This window comes from Galleria mellonella, unplaced genomic scaffold, assembly GCF_026898425.1.
Source record: "Galleria mellonella isolate WM207_F2 unplaced genomic scaffold, CSIRO_AGI_GalMel_v1 utg83, whole genome shotgun sequence".
Taxonomy (NCBI): Eukaryota; Metazoa; Arthropoda; class Insecta; order Lepidoptera; family Pyralidae; genus Galleria; species Galleria mellonella.
The window spans coordinates 890,503-905,433 of record NW_026442162.1 but is presented as its reverse complement, the minus strand read 5'-3'; the positions used below and the strand labels follow the sequence as shown (position 1 = coordinate 905,433).

Below are 14,931 nucleotides of genomic sequence, written 5' to 3'. Positions count from 1 at the left end.
TATCAGCATGAAATATATGAGTCTCGTTTTAAGACTCGTTTCCTTATATCCTGTGATTTCTCACAGGGTAGACAAAGACATCCGAATACTTAAGGTTACTGATCCCATACCAATACAATTTGTATGCATTCACAATACTGTTAAATTGCCTAATTTACAGGCCTGATTAGGCGATGAGTTTAGCTTTAAATTCTTTTACTCGTATATATTGAATAGTGTTCAAATAGTAAAGTTATATATGAATATAATATTATAAAAAGAAATTTGTTATTGTTTAGAAATTTATGCTTTTAATACAGTGACATTTATTTATTTATTTAATCTGTAGATAGGCTACAGATAAAAAATTAAACTGGAGAACATGTTTTGATTTTTACGAAATTTAACACACATTCTTTAGTTAATATGTACATGTATACTTTTTATTTGACTGTGTAGTCTAATTTACATTTCACATCTATGTCGACGAAGTTGCACACAAAATGTAATAAAACAAAATAGGATTGTAATTAAAAAGTGAAGTAAGTATATCACTAAATGTTTCAATGAAATTCTATTTCGCATGCAAGAAATAAACATTCGTTTGGCATAGCCCCAGCAATGTGTAATCAAAGTACGCAATGGTGAATCTTTGACGTAAATATAGAGGTATATTTAAATATATTATTTTTTTTATCTTTTTCAACTTAATAAGATTTAAATAGTAAAAGGAACAAGATACAGATATAATATTGAGCAATTGTTTATTATGAAATGTAACTGGGCGCTAAGAAATGATAGATCAGGAAAAAAAGGGTAAATATAAATGGACCTAATTACGTAGAAAATCTTTTACGCACAAGGTAATATAGCTGTAATGTAGGTGCGGTATGAATAACAGATAGAATTTTGTATAGAAGTATAAAAGTTGCTAATAAGAACTTTCATGTGACACACAGCTAGAAATAAATATTTGGTCACTTGATTAAATGTATTTTGTTTAATTCTGCTTTTATTATTATGTGTGTGACTGCCAACACTCGAAGATTGACCACCATTATTACTACTACATTATATTTCTTATTTTTTCCCAGTTTGTGTGCCGAAGGGTTAACACTAGGTTTAGAGCAGTGATGTATTAATTTGCCTGAAGCTGCCTTGTTTAGAGGTGAAACACGTGTCGCAAAATGTGCGTGAACAAAATCGCAGTCGAAGATTGATGTCTAATATGGAAGTTTGTGGAATTTCTGATAATAATAGGACGTCATCTTGGCATTTGCACACAGTAATGGTAGAGGAATTAAATAAAATAATATAATTATTTCAAATAACCAGTGACATGAACTTATAGAAGATAACACCTAATTCAGTAAAATAAATAATTACACTACTTACTTGAATGTAGCTTTTAATTTATCGACCAGTTCGTCAGGATACATCGGTGCCAACGTCGGGTCCAAAAATGCGTTAGCGTACGCGAGAGGACCAGCGTTCACTTGTACGCATATGCTGCCTTGTAACCTATGCATAAATAATTAGGTATAATATTTAGATAGATAGATAGATACTCTTTATTGTTTCCTCTAAAAGATTACAATAGTAAACTTATTATAATTATAAATAATTACAAGAAATAATCACAATGAGAAAATAATGGGCGACCTTATCGCTAAAAGCGATCTCTTCCAGGCAACCTTTGGATGGAGAGGATTAATTATAAACAATTTGGTGGGAGGTACAATTCTACTTTTGTGGCTCATCACCTACACTCATAAGACTGGCTATCACTGGTTTCTGCCAATTTATAATCAGTCCGAATTAGGCGAAGTAGCTAGATGTTTGTCCTTACTATAGAAATATAAATACTAAACTAGTATGCTTACTAATAAATGTGAAAGTAAGTTTGTTACCTAACGGCGTAACCGAATAAAAAAATTTGGTCTGTACATACTATATGGTACGGAAGAATCACCATCATCATAATTGTTTCACAATCATAATTTGTTCACTGTTGAACATAGGCCTCTCCCTTGGGAGGTTTTCCCAGTAGTTACTACACTTAGCAGGCGGATTGCCAACCGCAGTTAAGGTTTAGTGATGTTTTAAAAGGGATTCTGCTGCCTATCCCTAGGACATTAAGTTTCTTTAGTTGCCTCTTACGACACCCACAGGAAAGGAAGGAGTGATGCATTCTATGCCGGGATCATACGGCAACGGCAATAAAGAAGAATATAGGCTATTTTTTGCCCGGCAAGTAGACATATCCCGGTCAAGTGGACAAAATCGCGACTAAAAGTTGGTTAATAATGATAACAAAAAAAAAATATTAACATTATTTGGTAATTTTATGGTAGATATATATAGATTTGATACGTTGCCACGCAATATATTTTCTCTATTTTTATTTATTTATTCTTTATTGCACAATAAAACTTTGTAAAAGTGGCGAAATTAATGCCATATGACATTCTGTACCAGCTAACCATTAGGTAAAAACAAAAAGCGTTCATACGCTTTTTGTGCAGGCAGATGTGGTGAAAAATATTATTAAAATATTAAATTTGTGTTTCTAGATATTAGTTACTATGAAATATATTCATTATTTTAATTTCATTATGTATTCAATTTCATAACACTGAAGTAATGGTTCATGTTATATTTGGTATACATGTTTGTGTCGTTATAACAGACGCATAAATGATACTAAGTACCTTAATTGCAGTTTCTTTAAATCAGTTGATTTTGCGTTGACGATTTCCGCTAGTTCGACAACCTGGCTCTCCATCTCCGCCACGGCGACCTCTATCGGGCTTTTTTCTTCAACTTGCGTGTCGACTACAGGCACCCGGCGTTTAACATATGGGAACCAATTCTCAGCTGTGTTTTGAAATAAAGAAAAATGTTTTCAAATATATGTATTATAGAAATTAATTCTCAGGATTGATAACGCAAGGCAGAGTGCCACAATTTTTATCTGGTGGACTGTATAAGTTGTAAAAAACATGACATGAACAGGTGTTTTTAAAATGCTATCCGCAATAAAGCTTTTTGAGGACAGTCTTAAAATAATATTTTTAATGCATCTGAAGTGACAAACAAGTTGACGGTCCACTCGATAAAAAGTGCTAAGCATCACCTGTACATTATCATTATCAGCAGCCCATCGTCCAGAATTGGACACAATAGCTGTAACTTTTTTTTTTTTATAAAACTTAGAATGGCAAACAAGCTGACGGCCCACCTGATAGAACCTATAGACATGAGCAGTACCATGGACATAACAGAGTATACTGTTTCGCCCATGATACCCCCCATGCGTTGCCATTCCTGAGGACTCAGGTGTTATTCCTCTGTACCCAGTAAATTCAAGCCATATCCCACCCTTCAAACCGAAACACAGCAATGCAAACACAGCTGCTTCAGGGTTAAAACACGAATGGGACAGAGGTACCCAAGCAATCGACTTTTGTACAAAGTCTCCCTCTGTGAAGTCGCGAAATAAAGCTAGTTTTTATAGTAGTATGAAGATGTCTATGCTATGAGTTTCTTTGCGTGATAGAATTCGAAACGAGGATATCCGCAAAAGAATCAAAGTAACTGATATAGTCCGAAGGATAAGTAAGCTAAAGTGGTAATGCGCTGGTCACATAGCCGGAAGAACCAGCAACCGATGAGGAAGAAAGGTTCTTGAGTGTAGATCCGCAATAGCAAACGCAGTGTAGGATGACGCCTCCTTAGATGGAGTGACGACCTTAATTGCATTGCAGGGAATCAGCGGACAAATGACTGAGATAATGATATATTAGTAGGATTACTGTTTTACCAGTCAGGTGCGTAAGTCTCAATCTCTGATGGTGAACAGGCCCTCGTGCGGCTCCGTCGCTCGTGAATGGCGTTTCGAATACGAATCTACGGACATTGTGGACACGTTCAAATGATCCCTCGCCGCTTGAACTCGTGACTGCTACGCCCTCCGGTGCTGCTCGCACCCAGGTTACTTGGATATAGGCCAATTTGCTATCCAGTTCATCACGGTTGACCTGTAAATTCGTTATTAGTGTATATGTTCTAAATCTAAATATAAAACTAAAATTTGTTAATTAATAAACATACGATTTGTAATCAGAAGATGATTTTACGATACACGACAAGTGTGAAGATTTTGATACAAAACGTATGTAAAATTGCAAATGTTTTTTCATGAAATTAAAAAAAAAAAATTATTATTAAGTATTAGTTTAAACTAGATATCTAAAGTTTCTTAGAATAATTTTCTACTCAAAGGTTGCTTGGAAAAGATATTAGTAATGAGATCGTATAATAATACGAGTTTTTTTTTTAATGGGTGAAAATGGTATGGTATCCCCGCCTGCGCTAACGGGATACGCTGGCGGAGCACCAGTGAAGGGTGATAGATGAGAATGAAAACAGGTCAGTTAGCTCATCATGATGAATTCATCAGGAATTAACCATGATAGTTTCCAGGGGAAACCGCGAGGAGGTCGACCTGGTTGGGTATATTGCTAGTAATGGGATTCTCAGTCTCCATTACTAACAATCCCTTTCCTCCCTAATAATACGAGTATAAATGACATAAATGGGACAAATTATTTACGAATATTATTGGTGTATTTAATAAAGTTTATATAAGTAAATTAAAGTAAGTTGGACGACAATAAAAGTAAACAAAATCATATTAAAACATTTTATTACAATCATACTTTAATATGCTCGAAATGACATAAATGAAAAAGATATTAGTGGTCAAATCTCTAAAAACTAGCTAATTAGTATGATTCTTATAATTAATGATGTGTGTTTATTACTGTCCTCATCATCATCATCATCATATCAGCCGTTAACTGTCTATTGCTAAACATAAGCCTCTCTTATAAGTTACCACGCTTAATAAGCGGGTTGACAACAACAGTTAGGCTTGGGTGACGTTTTAAAAGGAATGCTGCTAACCATCCTTCGTCCTATAAGTTCCCTTACTCGCCTCTTACGACACCCATAAGAAAGGAAGGGGCAGTCTATTCTATGCCTGACCATACGGCAAATTTATGTTTATTACTATAATTAATATAAATTATAAAATATTTTTAATTACTGTTATAAACTTAGTATTCATTTAAAAACTAAAAAAAAATTTACATGAAAAAACATTTTTATTCCTTTTTCAAACGGTCATCAGGATAAATCGGCATTTTTTTTCATTAAAGACTTCAAATATTTTTTTAAAAGTTTCAGTACATTTTTAAAGGTCTAAGAGCTAAAAACTTAGGTGATAATAAGATAAGAATTATATGATTTTATATGCCAAATATATTATATAAAAAATATGAAAACTCACCGGCGCTGAATCCATAATCATCTTAACGAATCCCACTCCGAACTTCTGTTCATAGAAGGTTTGCAGTTTCTCCGATATTTCGCTTAGTGATGTCAGTTTGGGTTCCTTATAGATGAATTCAATGCCTTCTTCGTCTTCTCCGAAATGGGCTTTCCCAAAAAATGCGACTCGATAGAATCTACCAAGGAGACGCTTCCCAGAATGTGTGACTTCGATAACTTTGGCATAAGCTTTAGTGAGGTGTTGATAGCACGCTAATAATGCTTGGTAGTCCTTTCTTCGTTCATAGATGGGGATGATGAGCCGATAGAGGGGACCAAGAAGTTCGTATCTCTCTGCTTTGTCTACATACTCTGTGCAGACCATAAGCTGATCTAGAAGGGCTTGTTCATTGTAGTGAACATCTACCATACCTAAAACAAAATAGGATTTTATAAGCTTTCTATTAATACGGGTTACTTTTTGTTTTTTTTTTTTTGTTATGCACATAGAAAGGGTCTCTATAAAATAGGCATAGTTAGTATTATTCATCAAACTTTTTTAATAAATGAAAATGAAATAATAACTTTGTTTGGTGGTGAGGGCGAACTCAGTTCAATTTGCCCATCGTGTCGAATTAACCAAGTATTTATCAAGCTAATTTCCGGAGGACTTGAATATATACCATAAAAGAAATAATTGTTAATACTTATATCAATTTATTATATAATTCTTTCATATAATTTTTATCCAATAAAATAACGGAAAAAAAATACAAAGAATTATAAAAATAACTATATAATGACAAAGAACAAACAAACTTATCTTACTCTTATTGAGATAAAGACAATAAAAGGTATTAGTTGCGGTTAGTGTTGCTTCATTATGGCTAAATATCACGACCAAGTATCAGTCTGTGTAATTCGTGATATTCAATGTTAATTTATTCTAAAATCAATTTACAGTAATACAATATATATGAATTAGTAGCAATATTTGCGATTATTTCGCGTGTACAGCCAGCGGTGCAGTCCAGACCCTCCTGTATGATTATTCTATGTATCTCTGTATAAATGGAGCGGAGGCTCTGTAGTCGAAATCAGTTCGCGAACGCGCGTACCGTTGAATAGAGACGGCTGTTGGGCAGTGGTTTTATAAATATAAAGAAAAATGCGCAGGCTTATTGTGTCAATAGTAACATTTGTAGTCGCGTGGGGCGAAGACACCACTGTGGGGCGAGTTGTGGAACCGAGCAACAGCGTGGTCCCTGACGGTCTGGCCGACACAGATTTGCTGCTAGCTTTTGTGGTATGTTCCTGTTACAATTTCGCTATTGAAATAGAGGTCACGCAGGCCAACCGTGCTCCGCTTCCTGATGAATTGCGGATCAACCATTTAACAGGGATCGCAGGTCAATCATGCGTGAAGTCATACCTTAGATTTAAATGTAACCAATTTTTTTTATTGTCATGATTTACATATATCGATTATTTTATTAATTATTCACTAAGGTGTGTGTCCAATATGTATTTCAGTGGTCGGGCGACAGTACGTTATGTCATAAAAAATGCCTATTAATACGTTCCATTATTTGTTTATCAGGTATTCCGGCATGGCGATAGAACGCCAGATTTGGAAGAGCTGGACCTTTATTCACACGACGCAAACAATAAGGATGTATTTTTCCCATATGGAATGAAAGCCTTGACGAATGTGAGTTACTACAATAGCACCGTACAATTTATAGCGAAAACAACCAATTCATAGCTACGGTTGTCAGGCAGTAATGTACTTAGCTACGGTTCGAAACTTAAAAACATAAGTGGAATTAGATCTTAGTCGTTGTGAGTACAAGTCTAATTACAATTTGAAATATCTACGAGACATATGATCGAGTCAATTGCTCTGACACGAGTTTAGTCTTAAATTGTACCACATAAGGTATATTATATACACGTGTTTTACAATAGACAATATTTCCGTTCGAAATTTAAACTTTTATTCATTCAAACATGTTATCCAATTTTTAAATGTAAAATAAGTAACAGTAACGAAGATAGAAATAATACCTAACAAAATATATAAAAAAGACAACAGCAAACAGATTTTCATCAAATAGAAGTATATTTGATGAAGTTAAGAACCACCTCATTTAACCAACTCAATAAATAACCAAATGAATAAAACGTTATCGATTTATCCCTATAGAAGCTACGACGGTTATGACAGAGAAGTTATTACTCCTATACTAATAACGAGATATCATGAGATTAAATAGTAACGATTGGTAAAACTATTTTTTTTTTTTTTTTTTTTTTTTTTTTTTTTTTATACTATCAATTAATCTATTGACAATTGGCAAAGAAATCGTTCCATAGTAAATAAATTTAAAATGTTAAAATTGATCACTGCCACTTTTTAGGTGGTAGAGCCACGCTGTAATACCATATGGTATCGCAGCATGAATGGGCCGGCTCGACCGGGGAAGTACCACACCCTCACAGAATACCGACGCTAAGTGGTTGCACTTTCAGTGCGATCACATTCCGTATGGTGAGTGAGGGAGTCCGAGGCCCATCCCATACCCATCCCTTTCCTATTCCTAAAATCCTTTCCCCAACCCCGTCCCCCTATCCTACAACACGCAACCATGGCAGTGGAATTAAAAAAAAATAACATACCCCAGGGAGGTACCAGTAACCATGTTGCTGGAGAATCCTCTCTCGAGCAACCACGCTCGGGCTGCCCTGCGTATTCTGGGGGGCAAAATTCCGCTCTTTGGAACCAAGGGCAAACGGAGCAAGATTTCTACGGCATCCCCTTCGCTCAATGTGAGCTTCTGCAATATTAGGGGATTACATTCTAACCTAAACGCTGTCCACCACCACCTAGAAACGGCGCGGCCGGCATTGCTCTTTCTAACGGAGACACAGATATCCTCTCCAAACGAAACTTCATACCTGACGTAAACATTGTTTTGTTTCGCGTGCCGGTGTATGCGCGTATGTCAGAGAGGATATCTGCTGTCGCCACCTTGGAACTCTTGAAGGTACGGACCTGTCTATTTTATGGCTACGCGTAGACTGCAATGACCATCCTCGCGTCTATGCATGCCTATACAGGTCCCACAGCGGTAACATCGAAACCGACCAACTCATTGAGCACGTCCAAATGGCTACAGATTCCCTGTTCGAACAGATTCCTTCCGCTGAAGTCGTGATTCTTGGCGATTTTAATGCCCACCATACCGAATGGCTTGGTTCACGTACAACCGACTATGCGGGAAGATCTGTTCATGACTTTGCTTTGGCTTATGGTCTGACGCAGCTTGTTTCCTCGCCTACGCGAATACCTGATGTGTTGGACCATTCACCTTCACTGTTGGACCTTCTGCTGACCACCCACCCAGACAACTATGTGATTTCCGTCGAAGCTCCGCTTGGATCGTCGAATCACAGTCTGGTGCGGAGCGAGGTGCCTCTCATGAGTCCGATTCCACCACGTTCCACGGGTAGACGTCGTGTTTGGCACTACAGGTCAGCAGACTGGGATGAGATGCGGATTTTTTTCGCATCTTACCCATGGAGGCAGGTTTGCTTCACACTGGATGATCCCGACGCCATTGCCAATTCCATTGCTGATGTGGTGCTTCAGGGAATGGAATTATTTATTCCCAACTCTGTGGTGCCCGTCGGCGGGAAATCCCAGCCCTGGTATGGAGCCTCTTGTAGAACAGCATCTCGTCTGAAACAGGAGTGCTTCCTAACCTGGGCTAAAGGTGTGGCGTCGCGAGATCCTAACACCAGTGCTCTTAAAAAGAAGTATAACTCTGCCTCTAGGTCTTTCAAAAGAGTTATAGCCACAGCGAAGTCAGAGCATATTAGTAGAATTGGCAAGAGATTGGCTAGTTTGCCCTCTGGAACTCGAGCTTTCTGGTCTCTTGCCAAAGCTGCACAAGGGAATTTCTGTAAGTCATCTTTTCCACCATTGCGCAGGGAGGATGACTCGTTGGCCCAGAACGCTAAGGAAAAGGGCGATCTTCTTGGATCCATCTTTGCGTTAAACTCGACATTGGATGACGGGGAGAAATCACCACCGACCATCACGTGTTGTAGGAGCTCTATGCCTGACATTAAATTCACGCATAGCTCAGTGCGTAGAGCACTTTTCTCCCTCGAAATCCATAAGTCGAGTGGGCCCGATGGTATTCCTCCAATTGTGCTTAGGACGTGCGCTCCAGAGTTGGCTCCGGTTCTTACGCGTCTTTTTCGGCTTAGCTACTCATCGGGCATAGTCCCAAAGTTTTGGAAGACTGCTCTGGTGCATCCGATCCCTAAAAAGGGAGATCGCTCAGATCCAGCTAACTATAGGCCCATAGCTATCACTTCCTTATTCTCGAAGGTTATGGAATCCATCATTAACCGTCAACTGCTCCGGTACCTAGAAGAACACCAGCTGATCTGTGATCGCCAGTACGGCTTTCGACAGGGACGTTCGGCCGGTGATCTTTTAGCTTACTTAACACACCGATGGGCAGTGGCTATCGAGAGTAAGGGAGAGGCCTTAGCAGTTAGTCTGGATATCGCGAAGGCCTTTGATCGGGTGTGGCATAGAGCGCTGCTTTCAAAGCTACCTTCATTTGGGTTGCCTGCGAGACTGTGCATTTGGGTCGCCAGTTTTCTCAAGGAACGTAGCATTAAGGTCGTAGTCGACGGAGCATGCTCTGATTTAAAACCTTTGAATGCTGGTGTCCCGCAAGGCTGTGTACTATCTCCGACTCCGTTTCTTCTGCATATCAATGATATGTTACAGATAAGTAATATTCATTGCTATGCAGACGACAGTACAGGAGATACATTATATACCGGTCATGCAAGGATCTCGCGGGCACATACCGATGAGTGCCGGAATAGACTTGTGTCTGAAATCGAAACTTCACTCCATCAAGTTTCGATCTGGGGTGAACAAAATCTTGTCCAATTTAACCCCAAAAAGACACAAGTCTGCGCGTTTACCGCAAAAAAGACGCCGTTTGTCGTATCTCCTCACTTTCAGGGCACTTCCCTTGATAAAAAGTCGAGTCTAGGAATTCTGGGCGTTGATATATCTTGCGACGTCCAGTTTTGCGGTCATCTGGAGGAGAAGGCTAAGATAGCTTCCAAGAAGTTAGGAGTGCTCAATAGGGTGAGACGATATTTCATGCCAGAACACCGCCTGAAATTATATAAAGCCCAAGTCAGGCCGCATATGGAATACTGTTCTCACCTGTGGGCAGGAGCGCCACAGTACCAACTCCTTCCGTTAGACCGCATTCAAAGTCGGGCGGCTCGAATTATCGATAGTCAACGCCTTACTGTCCGACTTGATCCACTGAGGCTGCGCAGAGATGTTGCATCTCTGTGCATCTTCTACCGAATTTATCATGGGGAGTGTTCTGAGGAATTGTTCGGATTGATACCTGCTGCTGATTTTCACCACCGTACAACCCGCCACAAACTAAAGTTTCATCCCAATCATCTGGACGAGTGGCGGTCTTCCACCGTGCGTTTTTCAAGGCACTTTCTTCCACGCACAACCATTCTTTGGAATCAACTTCCAGCAGCAGTATTTCCGAACCGATACGACAACATAACCTTCAAGAAAAGAGTATATTCCTTTTTAAAAGGCCGGCAGCACACCTGCAATGCCGCTGGTGTTGTGGGTGATCATGGGCGGCGGTAGTCACTTACCATCAGGTGAGCCGCATGCTCGTTTGCCCCCTGTGTTGTAAAAAAAAAAAAAAAAAACTGCCTACTTTTCAAAAACATAAAAATTAATAAAATGTTTTAGATTATACTGATGAATAGACTTACTTATTTTAAATACACTATCGGGACTTAACGCGATGAAAAAATAGCGTTAAGTTCCGTATGTATGTAAAATGTGTAAAAAATACGAAAGTTTAAAATTTTATAAATTATTTCTGATAGAAAGGGAAACAACGCGGCTATCTTGTAGGGGAATATATACGAAGACGTTACGACGAACTAATTTCCCGGCTGTACCTTCCTGATGAGATCAAAGTTCGCACGACAGAGTACGCTCGAACAAAGATGACTGCGCTGACTGCACTGGCGGCTATGTACCCGCCTTTACCAGCACAGAAGTGGAACCCAGGGCTGGAATGGCAACCTATACCATTCGATACGTTAGGTGCATCAGTAGATGATGTAAGTATAATCGTATATATGGACTGCCGAAGAAGGTAATGTTTTAAGGGTGTTTATATCCTTCTATATTTGTACTATACTATAATCCACGCGTGTGATAAAAGTTGAAAACATGTACAGAGATTTTAAAACATAACACTATTTGAATATTATTATTTATTTACAGCTGTTATATTGGTACTACTGTCCACGATACCTTTGGCTAAGAAACCAAGTTTATAGTTTTCCGGAAGTGAAGAAATGGCTGAAGCCTTATCAGAACTTATTTACCTATCTGACAGAAAAAGCAGGAAAAAATATCACTACGCCAGAGGACGTTTTCTTTTTAGATAATCTGTTTCAAGCTTTGGTATGTTTATAATTTTTAAGAATACCTATACACATACAGATATTTTTTTATAATTTTTACTTTAATTATTGATCAATATTTATTAATTGTATAATAGTTGTTATCGTCACAATTTCATAAATAAAAAGTAAAAAATCACAAATTACAAATATAGTATTGCAAAAAAAAAAATGTTAAATATACAAAAATGAATATTTATATATATTTTTAGGAAAATGTAGGTATAAAATCTCCGAAGTGGGCACAGGAAGTGATGCCACAAATAAAAGAAATTACTAAAATTGAATACGCCATAGAATTTTACAACGCCGAACTGATAAAATTAGCTACAGGTAATATTTTATTTATTTATATTAGGAAAAACTCTTCTGATAATCATTCTAAATGGACAATTATATTATCCGTGTTCAAGGTAATAAAGGGCGAAATTTTGAAATATAATTCCATTATCTACCAATATATCAAAAAGGCTCATTTCGCTATCTCATCTATCTAATATTTCAGAGTATGGTGTCACTGAATCTAAAATGCTATTTTTTTATCAAGTGAAGTGTGCCGATGTGGGAATAATCTGTCATTCTTTAATAATTTTTTTTTATAGTTCTGATTGGTTATATTAAAAGAGCTCTAATAGGGAATAAAAATGTTATTAATATAACAATTAGCTTCGTATTATGTTTCTGAAATTTCAAAAACCATTTTGCCACTAATTTCAATAATATTTTAATAACAATCTTACTGTATAATGTTGATTGAGATTGGCCTCAGAGTATCCTTAAATCGTTGGTTGTCCTGACAGAATTAAAGTAGTAATAGTAGGTATAAGAATAACTTGCGTGTCTCATACTCTGAACAAATAACCTGTACTAATTAGCTCATCAATTTACTATGATTTTAAATCAAACTTTTGGCAAAGCCCCACAATTACAAATACCAGATTTCTAACAGCCACATTCCAGATTGGAAAAAATTTTTGCGGAATAACTCGACACGTAAAAAAATAAACGAGGTAGATGAATGGCTACTAATTTATAATTTAAAAATATTTTTTGAGAGCTAAACGTTCGATTATAAATCACGGACACAATCACAAACTGTTGCCCTCGGCTTCCAGGCATGGTGTTGTGGTTCTTCTTCAAGTTGAAATTTAAAAAAACCCTGCTTTTTAGCCATATGTTGATAATAGTCAATCAAGACAAACCATTTTATAATTGATTTATAAACCATTTTATAAAAGATTGTAAAATAAAAAAATAAAAAATAAATAAATAAAAACTATATTATTAATATTATGCTGACTACTGTTTCGAAAATATTGCTAACAATTCTGATGTTACTGTTTACTTCAATATTTATAAATGGGAAAAGAGTATATGAATATATGTAAATCTTACTTTTAATAACAGGAGTACTTATGAATGAAATATTGAATGCAACGAATGCAGCAATCGCAGGCGACATGGAGCAATATAAATTACGTTTGTACTCTGGTCACGAAAACAATGTTGCTGCGCTAATGGCTGCAGTCAACGTGTTCACGCCCCACCAACCTAATTATGGCGCCACCTTTTCACTAGAGCTGAGGAAGCATCGGTCAACAGGACAATATGGGTTTGCGGTAAAGATTTTTCAATTATTTTGTTGATACTAAAGATAATTTTATCATATTATTATAAGGATTATTAATTTTTTTTTTTTTAAATAATTTTATTTCTCAATATTATCCAGCTAGTTCTGAATTTGTATGTTAAATAAAAGTAGCACACGGCAGTATTACAGTGAAAATAACAATTCCAGCGTAAAATGTAATTTAGAAATATAACACAACAGTTAAATATAGTCAAAGTACATAGTACATTCGATATAATATGACGTTAATAGAGATAGTTTAAAGGACTTTCATCTAACCCTTAATGATTGCTTATTAAATAAAGCAAAACTTTGGCATTGGCCTCTTATATTATTATCTACATATATTATTATTTAAATATTTGTATGTTTATAAATATCACAGGTACTACGTGAGTAGGTATCTTACACCATTTGTAATTTAACTGCATAACGGAGGTCATAAACATTATTATTTCTATTTATTCCAATTCTTTTGAAATGCTATATGAATGTCCTTTAGTTACTGTCATAAATTAGTAAGTTTTTTTTTCTAGGCTGTATACGCTAAAGACGCTGGTGGTCCTGGAACAATACTACCAATATCTGGCTGCAGTGGTTCACCATTTTGTGATTATGAAACCTTTCTCAATATCACATCAGATGTCGTGTGGAGTTTCAAGGAATATGAAACACAGTGTACCATATTAGTACAGTGAGTTTCTCTGTCAGAAGTAAACACCGAACATTTTTTATAAAAATGTGTGATTTAGATAATAGTAACGAATCAAGTGGCTGTGACATTAGTTAAAAATGTTCGCTTTGTTTATTAAATTATATTTACTTTAACAAATCGTTTTATTGTTTTTACCATATCTTAGAGTTCTTTAATTAAAAATACATTTTAAGATTAAATCTTAACTGTTTTTAAAGTAGCTATTTACATTGTAATGGCCTGAAAGATTCCAAACTATAATATATCGCATAAACTAATGTCTTCGACATAATTACAAACTACAGACACGGGTTTGATTTTAATTTAGAGATAAAGTGACATTTACCTCTGTCCGTATATCTACAATCCATTAACGTCCCACTAATAGGCACGTATCTCTCCTAATATGAGAACAGTAGACTTACATTGTAGGATTGAAAAAAGTAAATAATTAAGCATTATATTCTTACTTCGTAAGAGATACCTATATATCTTTAAAATACGGAATTAAATAAATCTAATATAAATTACAATTATTATTTTTTTTCTGAACAGTTAAGTAAACATTATTAATTTAATTAAATTATTTAACTTCAATTGACTTAGTGTAAAGGGCGGACTTAATACCATATGGCGTTATCTACTAGTTAACCGTAGATTAGAATAATAGAAAATATAATACACTCCTCGCAAAAATTAAGGGAACATAAAATTTTTTGAAATTTTTGAATATTTTCAA

General features: G+C 36.2%; 2 protein-coding genes across 3 annotated transcripts in view; one reads left to right on the top strand and one right to left on the bottom strand.

Annotated features, from left to right (window-relative positions):
- Positions 1-14,931, bottom strand: part of LOC113516730 (dedicator of cytokinesis protein 9) — a 55,604-nt gene that overhangs the window by 1,871 nt on the left and 38,802 nt on the right. For both annotated transcript variants that reach the window (XM_052901861.1, XM_052901862.1), the window contains 4 exons: positions 5,333-5,745; positions 3,803-4,019; positions 2,691-2,856; positions 1,375-1,500 (listed from right to left, as the gene is read on the bottom strand). In XM_052901861.1, the coding sequence (XP_052757821.1) occupies positions 1,375-1,500; positions 2,691-2,856; positions 3,803-4,019; positions 5,333-5,745 (922 nt within the window). The remainder of the gene's footprint in view (positions 1-1,374; positions 1,501-2,690; positions 2,857-3,802; positions 4,020-5,332; positions 5,746-14,931) is intronic.
- LOC113517103 (venom acid phosphatase Acph-1-like) lies at positions 6,203-14,330 on the top strand. The gene is made up of 7 exons (XM_026901665.3): positions 6,203-6,619; positions 6,914-7,024; positions 11,281-11,520; positions 11,687-11,869; positions 12,081-12,201; positions 13,276-13,487; positions 14,035-14,330. The coding sequence occupies exons 1-7, from the start codon at positions 6,482-6,484 to the stop codon at positions 14,194-14,196; spliced, it is 1,167 nt and encodes a 388-aa protein (XP_026757466.2). The 5' UTR covers positions 6,203-6,481; the 3' UTR covers positions 14,197-14,330.

Excerpts from the sequence above, each read along its gene's own strand:
- LOC113517103 (XM_026901665.3), top strand. The coding sequence starts at position 6,482 with ATGCGCAGGCTTATTGTGTCAATAGTAACATTTGTAGTCGCGTGGGGC. Across the intron at positions 7,025-11,280 it reads GAATGAAAGCCTTGACGAAT|AAAGGGAAACAACGCGGCTA; the intron begins GTGAGTTACTAC and ends TATTTCTGATAG. Across the intron at positions 13,488-14,034 it reads CAGGACAATATGGGTTTGCG|GCTGTATACGCTAAAGACGC; the intron begins GTAAAGATTTTT and ends TTTTTTTTCTAG.